The sequence below is a fragment of the Lithobates pipiens genome, unplaced genomic scaffold (genome assembly GCF_037356315.1).
Source record: "Lithobates pipiens isolate NorthernLeopardFrog02 unplaced genomic scaffold, aLitPip1_a1.2 Scaffold_16, whole genome shotgun sequence".
NCBI lineage: Eukaryota > Metazoa > Chordata > Amphibia > Anura > Ranidae > Lithobates > Lithobates pipiens.
The window spans coordinates 626,122,442-626,139,197 of NW_027507748.1; the positions used below are offsets into that span (position 1 = coordinate 626,122,442).

The window sequence follows — 16,756 nt, forward strand, 5'->3', positions numbered from 1 at the left end:
AGGGGGCCCCCACATTTTTTTTTGCCCGGGGTCCAATCAATATTAAAGACGGCACTGGACCCCCCACCCCCCCCCCCCCCCCCCAGCTCTGGCTTAACTATTTTTTTCTTTGTCCTGTATCTTGCCACTAGAACATGTGGTGAGGGGAAAAAACGACAATGACAGACAGTAATTGAACCCCAATGGAGGTTTTTTGGCTCTTTCCCATGCTGTCCAAAACGAAAAAATTTTTTTGGGGAGTTGGGCTCTCAATCGTTTGACACCATGCAAATCTTTTTCTATCTGAGGATTGGTAAATCTGTTTTGATGAAAACAGACACTTTATTACCAGTCTTTTTACATATCTGTGGCAAGCTTTCTCCTCTGTAGTCATTAGTTGTTTCTATTCCTGGAGATATTTAGTCGGCATCTCTTGTGACCTTTATAAGTCCATACTGAGATGATGTTTCTTCTGAATTTACATTTATTGCACAGCTGGCATCACATTTTTCTATTACTTTGTCACAATCGTGAATGTAAAACAACCTCTGTACTGCTAAACTGCCTGCAGCTATTAATATGGCTTGTAAATGGGTTTGTGGCTTTGAAACAATTGCTCTTCGATGGTTTGTGTGTAGGAAAAGAATATGTTTCAGTTTTATAAACCCAGTATGTAAACTAGAAGCAGCTGTGTATTTTTTATTCAATTGACTCTCCTTACAGAACTATAGTCTAAAGAAGATCTTTGATGCCTTAAATCTGGCCATACACAGTTTAAAAGTTGTCAGTTTCCTGCTGAATCGGCAGAAATTCAAGTTGTGGTTGACCTGGTCAAAACATCCAAGCTCAACCTCAACGGACTTTGGTTGAAAAATTTCAAGGAGTCTGCTGGAAAGTTGGTTAGCGGAACAATGACTGAATCCTATCAGCTGTTTAGCGTAGATGGACGAATCCATTTGTTTGTACAGCCAGTGGGCTGAATGAGAGAAATCTAGACATGTGTAGTGCTGTCCCTGTAGGGGCTGCTTGTAATAGCGGTTTCTTCCCTAATGGTACAGAGGGATGGCCACCACCACAAGCACTAGTCCATTCACACCGCCTCCAATAACAGTCTAAGGGATGTCTTTCTAAAATGTATTGCTTGAAGAAACTTTAACAGGCGAGGGGATAGGACATATGATCTCAAATGATTAGCACATAGCAATTAGAGGGCAATCTTCTCCTTGAGTAAAAATGAATGTTGGACAGCCTTAACCCTCACAGCTGAAGACCATGAGGTAACTTTCTGATTAGGTTAAGACCTCACAGCTGAAGACCATGAAGCAAGTTTCTTTGGCATCTGGTTACTTTGTAAGGCCCCTTTCACACGGGCGTTTCGTTGGTCTGTTTTTCATCCATCCGTTGACAGATGAAAAAGGACACCAATGTATTTCTGTGGGCAAGCAGATGTCAGCGGATGATCACCTGCCTCCGTTAACATCCGTTTTTTAAAACGGAAGAATCCCTATTTTTCATTTGTTTAAAAAATGGAAGGGATGAAAATGGATATAAACAAATAAATTGTAATTTTTTGCATTGGTAGTGGATGTTAAAAAATAAATAAAAATAAAACTAGCTCTGTAATCCTGCTTCTGGGCAGATCCATATAGGACCTCAGCTCCACACCCCTGAGGCCTCTAGAACAGCTGCACAGTCCATCAGGCTCTGGAACCCTCCGATGGAGAAGGAACCCAGTGCTTGACTAATTATCACCAGCCTCCTTCTAGACACTCCTCTCCAGGGATTGACTGGAGCATGATAAATATTCTGCCTGGCTATTTGCATCTCCATCCTTAAGCTCTGGAAGAGACAGGAGAAAACAAATGGATCCCTAGCCTGTAAAGCTAAACAATCATTGCTACAAACAATGGCAACTGCCCCAACTTATTACTGGCCTTAACAAGCAAGTAGCACGTGGAATGGGGGGAAAGCATGTCCAGCAACAACAAATAAAAATTCCTAACTCAACTTACCAGCCACCCTTCAACAAACTGAATTGTCCTGTCTAACAGTTCATTTGTCACCCTTCCAGGTGCTCCTTGCTTGCCAGTTTTAGGTGGGGGCAGTTGCCGTTTGTACCACAGGTTATTTGGTGAGGGGGCGCAATGTCATTGTGCAATTTGCTGAGTGTCCAGGCCCTAGCATCCTACGCTACGTCTAGAATTTGGCAATCTACTTCCTCTAACTGAATGATCAATCTAAATATTTGCCTTCATTATGTGAGATATCTGATATCGGCACCCCTTTAGCTTTGAAGAGAATTATATTTGTAAAAAATTAAACTAAGGCACAAGATGTATTGGATTTGTATTCTGCTTCTGTGCAGATGTCTGGGAAAGCCATAAGCCAATCACACAAAATGGAAATACATTTCTGAGAGCATTCAATACATAGATGTTACATTGGGCAGCAAAGTTTAATTCTACTTTAAAGAAAATTTGTCCTGAGAGAAATGTTGTGGCTGTCATTTTTTCCTTCTCCTACTGAAAATGCAGCTGTAAAGTAGGAAAGGAGCATGTTTTATAAACCCCATGTGTCTACTACAAGCAGCTGTATGCTTTTATACATTTACTGCTTACAGCGCAACTATAGCTTACTTGTTTGCTTTGGTCAGTATCTCGAAACAAATATACTTATGTTTCTCTTCTTTATCTGCATACTGATTTTGGGTTAGTAACTCCAAAGTATTGAAGCCAGTGGAGAAAGCATTGCATGCAGTCAACATGCTTTTTCAGGGGCATATTTAAAGAATTATTCCAGCTATGAATATTTTATACACAACTTCAACCAATGTAATTATGTATACCATACCTTTCCGATACCCCTGGAAGCTGGAAATCACAGAACTACACGCTAATCCAGTTGCTTCTGGGTCCTATGTCAAGCATCTGCCCTGTTGCACAGCACCAGCGCTATTCTGAGAATGCTTTGCATTTTCTGAATGAATGCAAAAGGTTTTCTGATTGGACAAGGTGGAGAGACAGGATGGTGATGTCACTGGTATGCATATTTACATTGTACTGTAATTATCTATAAATTATCCATACCTGGAATTCTTCTTTAAAATTTTATGTATCTTTCATTTTTACTGACATATTTTACTCTGCAGCTACAGGCATGCAGAACATTTTTATTTTTATTTTATTTTCAGCACTTTTAAGTTTTCAGGGCATATTTTAAAGGTTAAGATAAAGGTTATGTAGTAAATGTATGTTACATCAGTTTTTTTATCAAGAGTAGTAAAAGATGACCAAATAATTGAAATACCCTTGTTGAGGAGTATGACTTTTGTATGCATGGTAAACAATCATATGACCTAAAGTCTCATAATTTTGTTGTGTGATCTGGGCTGTAGGATCAGGTAGTGCCAACAAATCTTTTGCATTCTGTGCAGATCGCAATACCTATTGCTAAACCATTATAAAGCGGCTCTTCATTGTGTGATGCTCAAGCAATGGTTTGTGAAGCCTATGAACACCTTAAAGCATAACTCAGCCCATCAATTTAACAGTTTAAAAAAACAAACAGTTACGGCATGCTGGGAATGCTAATTGTCATATATACTTGTGCTTTCAACTGTCAACCAAACTGTCAAACCATCAATTGGCTGGCATCATACCTAATAACATATACAGCACTAAGGCTGAAGCGAATTAAACAGAAGCTAAAATGGCAGCTCCCTTGGCTGGAAAGGATAGAGTTTATTTCCACTTTAAAGCAAAATATGAACACCACACCCCCCCCCCCTCCACCATTCCCTTTACCCCCCTCCACCATTCCCTTTACCCCCCTCCACATTTCCTTTACCCCCCTCCACCATTCCCTTTACCTCCCTCCACCATTCCCTTTACCCCACTCTACCATTCCCTTTACCCCACTCTAGGCCATCCTGTTGGACACTGTTTCTGGGCCTGGGGAACCGCTAACCCAATGATGCTAATAGTGCCTCGCCAGTAGGTCCACTACACACTCCTGCTGACGTCACTACTCTTCTTGATCCTGGTAGGAGCCTGCTGCTGGACAGCCAGTATGAAGTGCCATCCATGTCAGTTAGGCAATGGCATGGACACCCAAATAAGGACTCACCAGATGTAAACAGAAGAGGAGATAAGGCTCGGAACTGCAGCAAAACATGACCTTGGCTTTTTTTTTTCTCTTAAAGTAGATCTAAAGCCTAAACATTTTTTACCTTAATGCATTCCTTGCATTATGGTAAAAAAAGTTTAGGCATTATCATCACCCTCCCCCCCCCCTTTTTATTTGCCTGAGCCTTTCATTCAGTCCTGCGCTGTGCACGTCTGGAGCTCTTCTATTAACTCACTTCCGGGTCTCACCGGCTTTGCTGCTATCAATCAGAGCCAGTGACGGAGGGCAGGGCTGAGTCCCACTGTCTGTGTCAATGGATGCAGCAGTGGGGCTTGAGAGGGAGCACACACACACACACACACAGGTCCCCATGGGAAGCTGTTTGGGGGGAGGAGGGGGGCGTTACCATTATCCAGAAAATTATCAAAATAAATTAAATGCTTCATTTCCATACTTCATGTTTTAATGCGTGGTTTTATGTATACATACTTTTGCAGAGGAACGTTTGTATTGGGAATTGGCAATCAGTTAACATTTTCCAATGCCCATTCAGTTAACACCTGAATGGGCATTGTGTGGTACCATACGTTTGTTTCTGTATTTTATATATATACCCTAATTGATATTATTCGCTGAATTAGAGCAAGTTTCAGCTAAGAACATGAAGATTTGTTTTTATAATTCAATGCAATTCATGACCTGACTCTTCTTGTTTCAGCTTTCGCACAAGTAAAGGTGTTGGTTATTCTGCACATTTTGTGGGTAACTGTTTGATAGTGACTTCCCTGAAATCAAAAGGAAAAGGGTTCCAGCACTGTGTGAAGTATGATTTCCAGCCACGCAAGGTAAGCACAGAACTAAAGGCGCTTGTGTGTCCTTAAATACGACTGTATGGTGGAATAGGGTTTTAGAGGAGAAAGTAGTAATACGCAGAAATAAAAATGGAAGAATAGAAATTGTGCGTTTGTGTTATTTATAGCAGTAACACAGAGACATTAATTAAAGTCAACAAGCAATGTCCACTACGTTTAATGTACTTGGTCTCCAGTTGTGCTTTTGTTTTCTTTTTCTTTTTCATTATAGTCCATGATTTTTCAGATGATACAAATGAAGTATATATGTTTTATGTTGGTATATGCAAAATAGATTTGTTGGTGGATCAGGTGCTCAGCTTGAATGTATTTTTAATGGGAGAAAAAAGGTATAATATATGTCATACACGAATGGGAGCAACAAGCACAGCTGGTTCCATCCTACAGTAATTCCTCCCTAGGTCACTGCTAGAAGTTTATGCAGGCTGAACATCTATCATGGCTGCATTCGGCAATCCTGATGTAACCAAAGTGGTCAGTTTACATCTCATTGATGTGTTACTCTGGCTTAAAGCAATATTAAACCAAAAATGTAATGTATTGCTGCTTATCATTTTATTTATAGCTGTTATGGCTGCATTCGTTTTCTTTTAGGCTTTCTTTCCTTTATTTTCACCTGGTAATCCAGCCAGTAAGTGTTGTTTATTTACATCACATCTAAAAATTGGTAAGCTGTAAGAAAAGACCTGTTTGATATCACTTTAAAGTGGTATTAAACTGATATTAAGAAAAAAAAAAGTTATACTTACCTGCTCTGTCTAGTGGTTTTGCATAGATCAGCCCAGATCCGCCTTTTCTTGGGTCTCCCACCAGCGCTTCTGGCCCCTCCCTACTGCCATGTGCCCCCAGAGCAAACAATTTACTGTGGGGGGACCCAAGCGGGCTCACTTTGGAGCCGCTGCTCTGCATGTCTTATTCAGACACAGAGGCATTGCTCGGCTCCTCTCCCTCTCTCTTTTCATTAGCTTACTGGCTGTGATTGACGGCAGTGGGAGCAATTGGCTCAGCCAATGAGAATGAGAGCCAGGGCTATTGTGCACATCACTGGAATGCGATGGGGCTCAGGTAAGTTTTTGGGGGGGAGATTTTTACCTTCATGCAGATTAACAATGCTGCTGTCAAAAGATGCCCCTGTATTCATTCATCCAGAGTGGAGGCACTCTTGATACAGGAGGTGTGTTACCCGCCATATCACCAGGTGAAAGGGGAAGAAGCCTAGAAAAAGAAAACAAAGCAGCCCCCACATCTAATGATTGGTAAACTGCATATATTAAATTTTTTGTTTTGGGTTTAATACTGCTCTAACCCAAGTAGAGTGTTACTTCTGGTTTGTTGTATTACCTGTATTCTCATCTGTGCAATGTCATGAGAGATAATTGTGGTATACAGTATAAATATTTAAAATATGTATATTTGTACAGTATGCGTCACTCCATGCTTAGTTGCAGGGCCGGTGCAAGGGGGGCAGAATGGGCAGATGCCCTGGGTGGTACAATTTGCTGGAGGGAGGGAGGGAGGTGCAGGGGAAGTACCGAACAGTGTGCTTCACAACTGTGTGCGCTCCTGCAACCAGCACAAGCCCTTCACCTCCTTTCTTTGTCAGCGGTGGTGTATCATCCATGTGTGCAGGGTGAAAAAAAATAATAGATAATAAAATAACAACAACAAAAAACTGCTGACACCATCCACTGCCCTGCTGTCACTGTCCACTACCTCTGTTGGAGGGAGAGACTGGTATTTTCTTGTTTTGAAACGACCCTGTCTTTTTCTTTACACCCGATGGGGGGGGGGGGGGGTTGCCGACTTCGCCCTGGGCACCGAATGACCTTGTCCTGGCACTGCTTAGTTGTCACCTTGCTGGTTATTCCTGTTATCCATAATGGTCTTGCACATCCTCCGTTTCCTTCTTTTTTACTTGTGAAGCCCCATTCTCCCACATGCATAGGGCTGTCATAGTAGTTTTTGTTGTGGAACTTGTTATAAGAGAATATCAGCTTTAGAGTACAACCTGGATTCCAAAAAAGTCGGGACGCTGTTTAAAATTTACACAAAAAATTGAATGCAATGATTTGCAAATCTTATGAACCCATATTTTATTCACAACAGAAAATAGAAAACATATCAAATTGGTTAAGTGAGAAAATGTGCAACGTTAAGGAAAAAATAAGGCCATTTTTAAATTTAGGGCAGCAACACATCTCAAAAAAAGTTGACGGGGGCCGTGTTTACTATGGTTTAGCATCCCCTCTTAATAGCACTCTATGAACATCTAGGAACTGAGGAGACCAGTTACTGGAGTTTAGGGGGAGGAATGCTGTCCCATTATTGCCTGCTATAGGATTCTAACTGCTCAACAGCCCTGGGTCATCTTTGTCGTATTGTTCATTTCAAGATGTGCCAAATGTTTTCAGTTGGTGAAAAATCTGGACTACAGACCCAGCATTCACTATATCTGGTCTCCCACAGTACACAGAACTTGGAAATGTATTTGTTTTAATAACTATAAACTGCTATATACCTTTTATCATCAGCAGTATATAGCAGTCTTGTGACTTCTATCGGTGTCCAGCCAAGTACTGGTTAAAGCTTGTAGGAGCCGTTTTCTGACTGACGTATGAGACTGCAAGACCCCTAACCCTCAGTCTGGACAGTGCTGTTTGGCCCTGTACGGATCACATGCATCCTCCCAAGAAAAAAAAAAACCTCTCTAGCAATACACACCAAACTGAGCATGTGCAGCCTGACTCCATAGATTGAGTTATCAGGAAATTATTAGGAGTGGGTGGAAAAAGGGGAGGATCAGAGAAGACCAGATAAAACAGCCTTTTTACACAATGCAGAGGATTAACCCCTTAGGTTCCACAGTGAGTATAACAAGCATGCTTTACTACATATACAGACTGATTTTACTGTTGTGGATTTAGTAACACTTTAACGGATTTGCAGACCAGCTGCTGCAGTTACACTGCAGCAAGCTGGCTCAAATGCTTGACTTGACTTAGGTATACATTGGGCTAGTACACCGCTTTCAGTGGGTGTGCGCATGCGCCGATTGGCCAGCGGGGGAGCCGATGTCCGCCGGCCGCCCGCGATCGCTCCCCGCAGAGACAGAATGGGGATCTGTGTAAAGGAGGTAGATCTCCGTTCTGACAAGGGATGACACATAGATCTCGTCTTTCTGCTATGCAGGAAGATGGATCTGTGTGTTGTCCCGAGAAGCCCATCTACCATACTGTTAGTAAACACACTGAGGGTACATGGTTAACTTCTTGATCGCCCCTGATGTTAACCCTTCCCTGCCAGTGTCATTAGTACAATAACAGTGCATATTTTTAGCACTGATCACTGTAATAATGTCACTGGTTTGCAAAAAAGTGCCAAAAATGTCAGTTAGGTGTCTGATCTGTTCACCACAATGTTACAATCTCACTAAAAATCACTGATCACCGCCATTACTAGTAAAACAAAAATTATAATAAAAATGCCATAAATCTATCCCCTATTTTGTAGATGCTATAACCTTTGCACAAACCAATATATGCTTATTATTTTGTTTTTTTTTTGCCAAAAATATGTAGCAGAATACAAATGGCAAAATTACAGAATACAAAATTGTCGGCCTTTTTTTGTTTATAGTGCAAAAAATAAAAACTGCAGAGGTGATCAAATACCACCAAAAGAAAGTTCTATTTGTGGGGAAAAAAGGACATCAAGTTTATTTGGGTACAGCGATGCACAAATGCGCAATTGTCAGTTAAAGTAACATAGTACCATATCGTAAAAAATGGCCTGGTAATTAAGGGGGTAAATCCTTCTGGTCCTTAAGTGGTTAAAGCTCATTTCCAGGTTTGCTTTCAATTTCAAGAGTTTGTTTGGGCCAAGTTGGCCAAAACAAGCTATTCCCTACACTAACGTGTGCCCACTTGGCACGTTGTACAAACTGTATGTTGCCTCAGCTACATGCAGTATACAGCACAGTGTTCCAGGTGTGAGACGAGACCTTCCTGTCTCACACCTGGAACAAAATAACAATAGTCTAAGCCAGTGATTCTCAACCAGGGTTCCTCCAGAGGTTGCTAGTGGTTCCTTCAGCATTGGGAAATTTCTGCCTCTCAGGTAAATTCCCACTCGCACCATTGATCTTTTTAGCCATCTGTAAGGAGGTAATTCTTCCCAATGACCACAAGTGTAAGGACCATTCTTCCAACTGACCATCACACTAATGTATCGCGAGTTGTAGATTTCTATTTTTTTACCAGGGGTTCCCTGAGACCAAATAACTATTTCAAGGGTTCCTCTGTGTTGAAAAGGTTGAGAAAGGCTGGTCTAAGCAGTGTTTAGCCATTCATAGGCAGCTTTGTATTCTATGCTTGTGTGCCAAGTAATGTATAAGTGTAATGCTTGCAGATTATTAACTCTCAAAGACGCACTCTGCATTTATGATCCCTTTTTTCTCTAGAAGGCCAGCACTATTTTTGTATAGGCATCATCCAAGCTCTAAGCCCACATACACATGGTCGGAGAATCCGTCGGAATGCGTCTTATCGGACCGTGTCGTCAGATAATCCGACTGTGTGGTATGCATCGGACTGATTCCGTCCGAATCTCCGTCAGACCCAATTTTCCAACATGTTGGAAATATTTCCCGACCAACTGGGCCGGTCGGACGTAATCCGATCATGTGTAGAGAATTTTGATCGGACCAAGTGCCACGCATGCTCAGATCCAATTCCTACATCAAAGCTATTGGCTACTAGCCTGAATGTAGTCCCATCGTAACGAAATTACGTCATCACATTCTGAAAGATCGGATTTTTCAACAACTTAGTCCGACCGTGTGTATGCAACAGTTTCGGACACAATCCATCAGACTAAATCTGACGGACAAAATCTGACGGATTTGGTTGGCAGAATCTCCGACCATGTGTACAGGGGCTAAGACTGAGAGGCTTGACTCAGACATAATGCAATTACGTACATATCAGTGCATGTGTAACCTCCTATTCTGTGACCTGCCAGTGGGGGGAAAAAAAAACTCAGAGGCTCACATACTGTATAATATCTCTGTCCCTTACTTTGTGACCTGGCAGAGCACAGCAATAAACAGGGTAATAGCTGGGGAAAGGAAGACTAATTAAATGCTTCCTGTACCTGAGATGGACCAATAATCATCTAATGACCTCAAAACAAACACACATATGCACACAAACACTGTTGTATATTGAAATTTCAGGAATTAGTCAATGCAAACAGGTTCACTTTAAAATATGCCTCCTTGTGCATTTATATTATTCTTTTGATAGCAGTTAATGTCTTCTAAAGCCTGTCCTTTGTTTTACTTCCTGGAATCCGTTTAAGGATATTCTTGCACATCACATGCATATTAGCATTAATTTAACTTGGTCTGTCTATAATTTCACCCTGAACTCATTAGTCTAAGCCAATACTAATGGAAATATTTAATAACATGGGTCTGGATGGTATCACATGATTGTGATATGTCTCAGTGTGGCTTCAAAGCCATGGTACAAACTAAATTGCATGCCAGTGAATCTGATACTTAGGTTTATCAATTGGATTTTCTGAATCCTTTCAAGATTGGTTGAAGTGACTGAACCTTGGACCTTGGCACAGTTTTCCTTTTTAGAATTTAAACAGTGATCGACATTGTAGTAATTATTCTTTACTTGTAAGTACTAAATTCTCTATGAAGCCATATACAACATTTAATACTGATCGACTTAAAAGACTGAAGGAAGCACTGATGACATTTTAAGCTGAGGACTAATATGAATTCCAGAACAATTTCCCAATAAAGATCGTCTTATTTCCTCTAGTCTGTAGAGCTCCGTGGAAGAAGCATGTAGGCCCCATCTTAGGCGATATTTGGGGTGACATTTTGCAGCCTCTTCAACAAGTCTTTCTCTCTCGGCATAGGATATATAGAACACCTGCATTTTTATTCAGGTGGTTGTGGCAGGTGTGGGCACCCTACAGGATCCCTTATCCATCTTTTGTGATGATGTCCCAAACTAAAGAGGTTTTGGGCTGAGGTTGTTTGTACCCTAAATGTTTTTTTTAGGGTATAACCTTCCCGTGGAACCCCTTATGTGCCTTTTAGGCTATGTCAATTCCTTATCCATGGAACATGATTTAGTGATTGCTGTTTCTTGAGCTTTGTTCATAGCTCGTAGGTTGATTGAACTCAACTGAACCTTGCCCCACGCACCTACTATTTCGGAATGGAAAACTGATCCTAAGAAATGCGTTTCCTATCGGGAAAAAAAATAAACCTACTTATCCCATCTACTCTATGCAAAAATGTTAAGCTCTGTGGTCCCAATGTATTCTTATGTGTCCTACTCTTTCCTAGGTCTCTGTGTCATAGTCTAAGTATGCCAGTCATGTTTTTCCACATTACCATGTCCAATGGTGGAATGTTGCCAGCTGAGGCCTATGTACCGGATACTTGTAATGCTACTTCCCTTTGGTGTGGTCGCTCTTCCTTCTGTATTTTCTCAACCCTGTGTGGCGATCGGTTTCTGTGCTGTTCAGTTTATCAAAATGTCCTATTTATCAAAAAAATCTTGAATAAAATCTCATTAAAAAAAATGAGCTAAGATGGCAGCTTCCTTGGCTGTAAAGGATAAGATGGGAGGGTTTACTACTGCTTTAAAATTGTCCCTCTCAGCTCATTACACACACATATGAGGCTGAGCAGGGAGCATTATAAATGTCAGTGTTGTTACTGAGGGGGGTGCTGTTAACCCTTTTATGCATCAACCCTCTACATTTAGTATCATATATCAGCAGTACTGTATATGTTTGATCGATTTTTGAAACAATCTGTTTTTCCTATTTATCTTATTATTATTTTGTGTTATTCATAATATTTCATGTCTCTGTGTGTAATGTTTAACCTGCAGCTATGAAAAGTCCCAGCTCAGGGTGCCAAGTCTGTGGCTGACATTATGCACGCTCTGGTTTCTAGGGTATCCTGGGTCTTGTTGTTTATCACTGCAGCTATAGATTTATGGCTTGCCTGTCGCTTGTATAGAGAATTCTTTTTAATACGGCAGACATCGAATCTACTCTGCCTGGTGTTATTTTAAAATAAGGTGTGCTCTAAATCTGATTGGAAATCCTTTAAATGTATGCAAATACTGTAATCCTTTCTTCTGTAAAGGTGACATGTCCATTATTAGATTGCCATGTTTTACACTAATACCCCAAATCTGTTTTTATCCAGTGGTACATGATCAGCATTGTACACATCTACAATCGCTGGAGGAACAGTGAAATCCGCTGCTATGTAAATGGCCAGTTAGTATCTTATGGAGACATGGCGTGGCACGTCAACACAAATGATGTAAGTATTCATTGTAAGGATGTAGATGTATTGAAGCGAAGCTCTTGTATTCAATGTTTTAATACTTATTTAAATTTTTACAAATGTAACAACACAAGGTCCCAGATCTTGCATACACATTAAAGGAATTTTTCCTTAGCCCTGGGTTACTGGACTCTCAGTTTTAGAACCTGCTTATGAGAGGCATCTTGAGGCCACTTTACTTCATCAGAACAGGCCAATAGGCCAGGCTGAATTAGAAGCCGCTTACTCCTCGGATTAAGGTTTCCTATGATGCAACTCTGCTCTTAGCTCAGATCCTTACCCACTGACTATAACTCAGGGGCAACACACTATTTGAACAATTATGCTTGGTCCAATCCTCATTACACAACTCCTTACTCTTCTTTTATGCAACACTCACCTAGGAGGGAAACATCGGATCTTCCATTTCTGCGAAGGTGGGAGAAGGACCTACAGACAAATTTCACACATGTCCAAAAGGACCACATGGTCTTTTTTTGTCCATAAAGCTTTGTTTACCTGTGACTACACAAAAAGTCAGATACAAACTATTGACCTAATGTTAAGAACCCTCACCAAACTGTAAACAATTTATCTACAAGTCTCGTCCTTAAGCCAGAGGGGCCCTCCTTCATATCTTCTGGCACTGCCCAAAATTCCAGGATTTTTGGAGCACAGTGAAAACTACCATTGCTGCCCTCATAGGTATATCTAGTGCAAACACTCCAGCAGTCTATTACACAAAATACCTACAATAATGCATTATTCATTATCACTTTAGCATTAAAAGAACAAAACAGGAAGGTAACTATCTACCAGTTTGCTTCTGTACAAAGAACAGACACAAACTCTAGGGAGACAAAATAGATGTTTTGCTCCCCACTAATATATTGCCTATTTAATGCATAACACATCTACGCTATTGATGGTGCAATCTCTTTCCTACCACTGACCGGAGGGGAAAGGGTGGAAAAGAAACTGTGGATATCCCTCCACCCAAGCCCCCCCCCCCCCTTTTTTTTTAACCTTCTGCCTCTATTGATTTTCCTTCTCAACACAACTTTCCCTACCCAGCTAAGTCTCGCCATATAGATCCTCCACCCATCCCATAGACTCCCCGCACGTTCTCATTCACCAACATAATACACTCTTCTACTCTCCCTTTAACCAGAACAAAAAGACCCTGTTTAGAGTTGAGCTGTATTTTTGCTGCCCACCAACTGCCCCCCCTTACGCTGCAATAGGCTGCAGAGGGGATGTTTACATGCCGCCACTGTGATACGTCGTGTCTTAAATCACCCGACATGTAGCGAACAAAGCAGGAAACTACTGCTCCCCTAAGCTGATCCTCATTAGAATGTGTACATGTGGAAGCCTCAGTCAATGCTGCTCCTCAGACAATGCCCACTAATACGTTTCACCCCTCTCACTGGGGCTTAGTCAGACTCTGTCATTAAGTCCCCGTGGGTGCGATAAAATGCTTCAGAGGGTGTGGGTTGAGAAGCGGCATTGACTGAGGCTTTCACATGTACACATTTGGTTTCCTGCTTTATTATCACTTCTCATTGGTTGAGTTTCTATTCATGCTGGCATCATTATAATCCTGAGCACTAGCAGGACTTTACACCTCAGCTTGGAGTGACACTACTAAGTACAAGCTGACATGTAGCGTCCGCTGCACATGTAAGCCAGTGAGGAAGCTCTGCAAACGTGTGATTGTCAGCAAAAATGGGGTTAAAACAAGCGGTGAGGAAGCGTCACAGCTTTCCGTTGCGGACATCTGCCCTCCTTCATCCAGGCTACCCTGGATGACATCGTTACGAGTCTCACAGGAGGGAAGTGTAAATTACTTCCACAGTCTGAAATGGGGAAATGGGCCACATAGTGGATGCGGTCCTTCTTCTCGGCACGTAATGGACCTGGCCTGGCGAGCAAAGAGCGGGGCTCCCTAGACCCACGGACAAGACCCCTTCAGCATGGAGGCATGCCCTCACATATTTCCTAGTGTTCTGGCCTTGAACCCTGAAAAGTGTTCTTTCCTTCCAGATGGCGTCTGTCACTGGACTGTTGGCAGTTCTCCTTGGGGCTGTGCAAGCCCTGTTTCTTCAGAGTGTGCTTATCCCGGTCCCAGTGGGTACATAAGGTCAGAATGGAGTCCATCTGCACAGTGGTGGCATCCCTTCATCATGGGGACTTTCAGGCTTCTTTCGACATCACGGATGCTTATTTACGCACTCCAATATGCCCAATACCAACATTTCCTTCATTTTACTGTGGGAAAAGAGCATTTTTAGCTCGCCGTGTTGACTTATGGTCTCTCCGCCACCCCTCGCGTACTCACAAAGGTGTTTGCCCCAGTTCAGGTGTGGTTAGGTGAGCGGGGGATTGCGGTCCTGTGCTGCTTGGGTGATCTTCTGGGAGTGGAGTCCCTGGCTACCCTGAGGGGCATCGTAACTCGCTATACAGTCCTCAATTTTTAGTTGTCTTCTATACTACCTGACGTCTTCTCTGGCTCCTTCCATAAAATTGGATTATCTGGGCCTGACTCTGGTTTCATCTCTGGCCAGAGTGCTTCTTCCTCTGGACAAACTCCAGAAGTTGCATACTGTGTTTATACTACTGTTGTCTCTCAGGTGGGCCTCCCTGCGGTCCTTCATGTAAGTGTTGGGCCTGATGGTATGTTCCTTCAAGGCCGTTCCATTTGCGCAGTTCCATACAAGCTCCTTTCAAGTGAGATCCTGGCGTAAAGTGCCCAAGGTCTCTGGGCTATCAGATTCAGCTGAGCCAGAAAACTGAAGGTCCATGGTCTGGTGGCTTCGCTGTCTGGGATTTCAGCAGGGCACATCCTTTCTCCCCTTGTATTGGACAGTGGTCACCACCAATGCCAGTCTGTCCGGGTGGGGAGGTGTGCTGGGACTAGGTTCTGCTCAGGGTCGTTGGACACTGGAGGACTCTGGACTGTGGATTGATATCCTGGGACTTCGAGCGATCAGACTATGTATGGAGGTTGACTTCGGGGGCTCCTGGTATGGATCCAGTTGGACAATGCCACATCGGTAGTCTGTTAATCACCAGGGCAAAACAAAGAGTGTGTTGGCAGCCCTGACAGTAGCCAGCATTTTCCAGTGGGTAGAACGCCCTGTTCTGGCCCTCTCCCCCTTATGCATTCTAGGAGTGGAGAAATGGCAAGCGGTTGCCTCAGTTGGCTAATGTTGGTCCACAGTACATGTTTTATCGGATATGTCTCCGATGGGGGCACTCCCGAGGTAGACCTGTTGGCGTCCCGGCTTAACGGAACGGTACTGAGATTTCTTGCAAGGTAACGGGCTCCTCTGGTGGACACTGTAGACGCTCTGGTGGCCCTGCCTCTCCTCCTCTCAAGATCCTGCCACAGCTTTTGAGGCTGAAGGGATTCCGGTCATTCTAGTGGGCTCGGATGGTCTTGTCGATCTTGTACACTGACCTGGTGCGCTTGGTCGCTGACATCCCTTGGCAACTGCCTCTCTGGGAGGTTCTACTGTCCCAAGAGCCACCTTTCCATCCTGCTTCAGTTGCTGGTTTTGAAGGCCTGGCTGTTATGAGACAGCTGCTGAAGTTAGGACGCTCCTGAAGATTTACCACCAGACATAGATAACATACATATCCTGGTGTGAGGTAAATGTGCTTGCCATTTACCCTCATTCTTTCTCGATGGCTCAGATTTCGACCTTCCTTCACGGGGGGGATGTTGGTTGAGTAGAACGTGGCCTTGATTACCATCAATAACCAGGTGTTGGCCTTGGCAGTTTTCTTTGGCGTTCCCTGGTCTCCCACTCCCTGGTGCATACTCTTAATCAAGGGGTTCAACATCTGCCTCCACCGGTGCAGTTGCTTCTACCACCATGGGATCTAATCTTGGTGCGTTCAGTTTTACAAGAGCCTCCCTTTGGAAATATTCGGGAGTTTCCTCAGCTTGCTCTGTCCCAGACGGTAGCTTTTTTTGGTTGCTATCACCTCTGCTCACAGAGTGTTGGAAGAGTAGGCGTTACCATGTCATACTTCTTACCTGGTCATCCACAAAGATGAAGTGGTTCTTTGCCCTTGTCCGTGGTTCCCTCCTCTGATTTTTTTTGACTAAGGACTATGTATTGCCTTCCCTGTGTCCCAAGTCAAAATGTCCTAATTGATCTACCTTGTATGCCCTGGACGTGTTCAGGGGATTTGGGTATAATTGGCAGTCACAGGGCCTTTTCGGCGATCAGACTCACTGTTTGTGATCACAGATGGGCCAAAAAAGTGGCTGTCTGCTTCTTCTGCAACCTTTCTAGATGGATCAGACAGACAATGACTCTAGTCTATTCTATTAGGGATTGGGTTCCTCCTTTCCCTGTTACGGCACGTTCTACTTGGCTGCTTATTTCTTCTGGGG

The 16,756-nt window shown here is 42.8% G+C and overlaps 1 protein-coding gene across 9 annotated transcripts in view; it reads left to right on the forward strand.

Moving 5' to 3' along the window:
- NBEA (neurobeachin) overlaps positions 1–16,756 on the forward strand; it is a 901,556-nt gene that overhangs the window by 217,486 nt on the left and 667,314 nt on the right. For all 9 annotated transcript variants that reach the window (XM_077484128.1, XM_077484132.1, XM_077484134.1 and 6 more), the window contains exons 6-7: positions 4,823–4,949; positions 12,226–12,345. In XM_077484128.1, the coding sequence (XP_077340254.1) occupies positions 4,823–4,949; positions 12,226–12,345 (247 nt within the window). The remainder of the gene's footprint in view (positions 1–4,822; positions 4,950–12,225; positions 12,346–16,756) is intronic.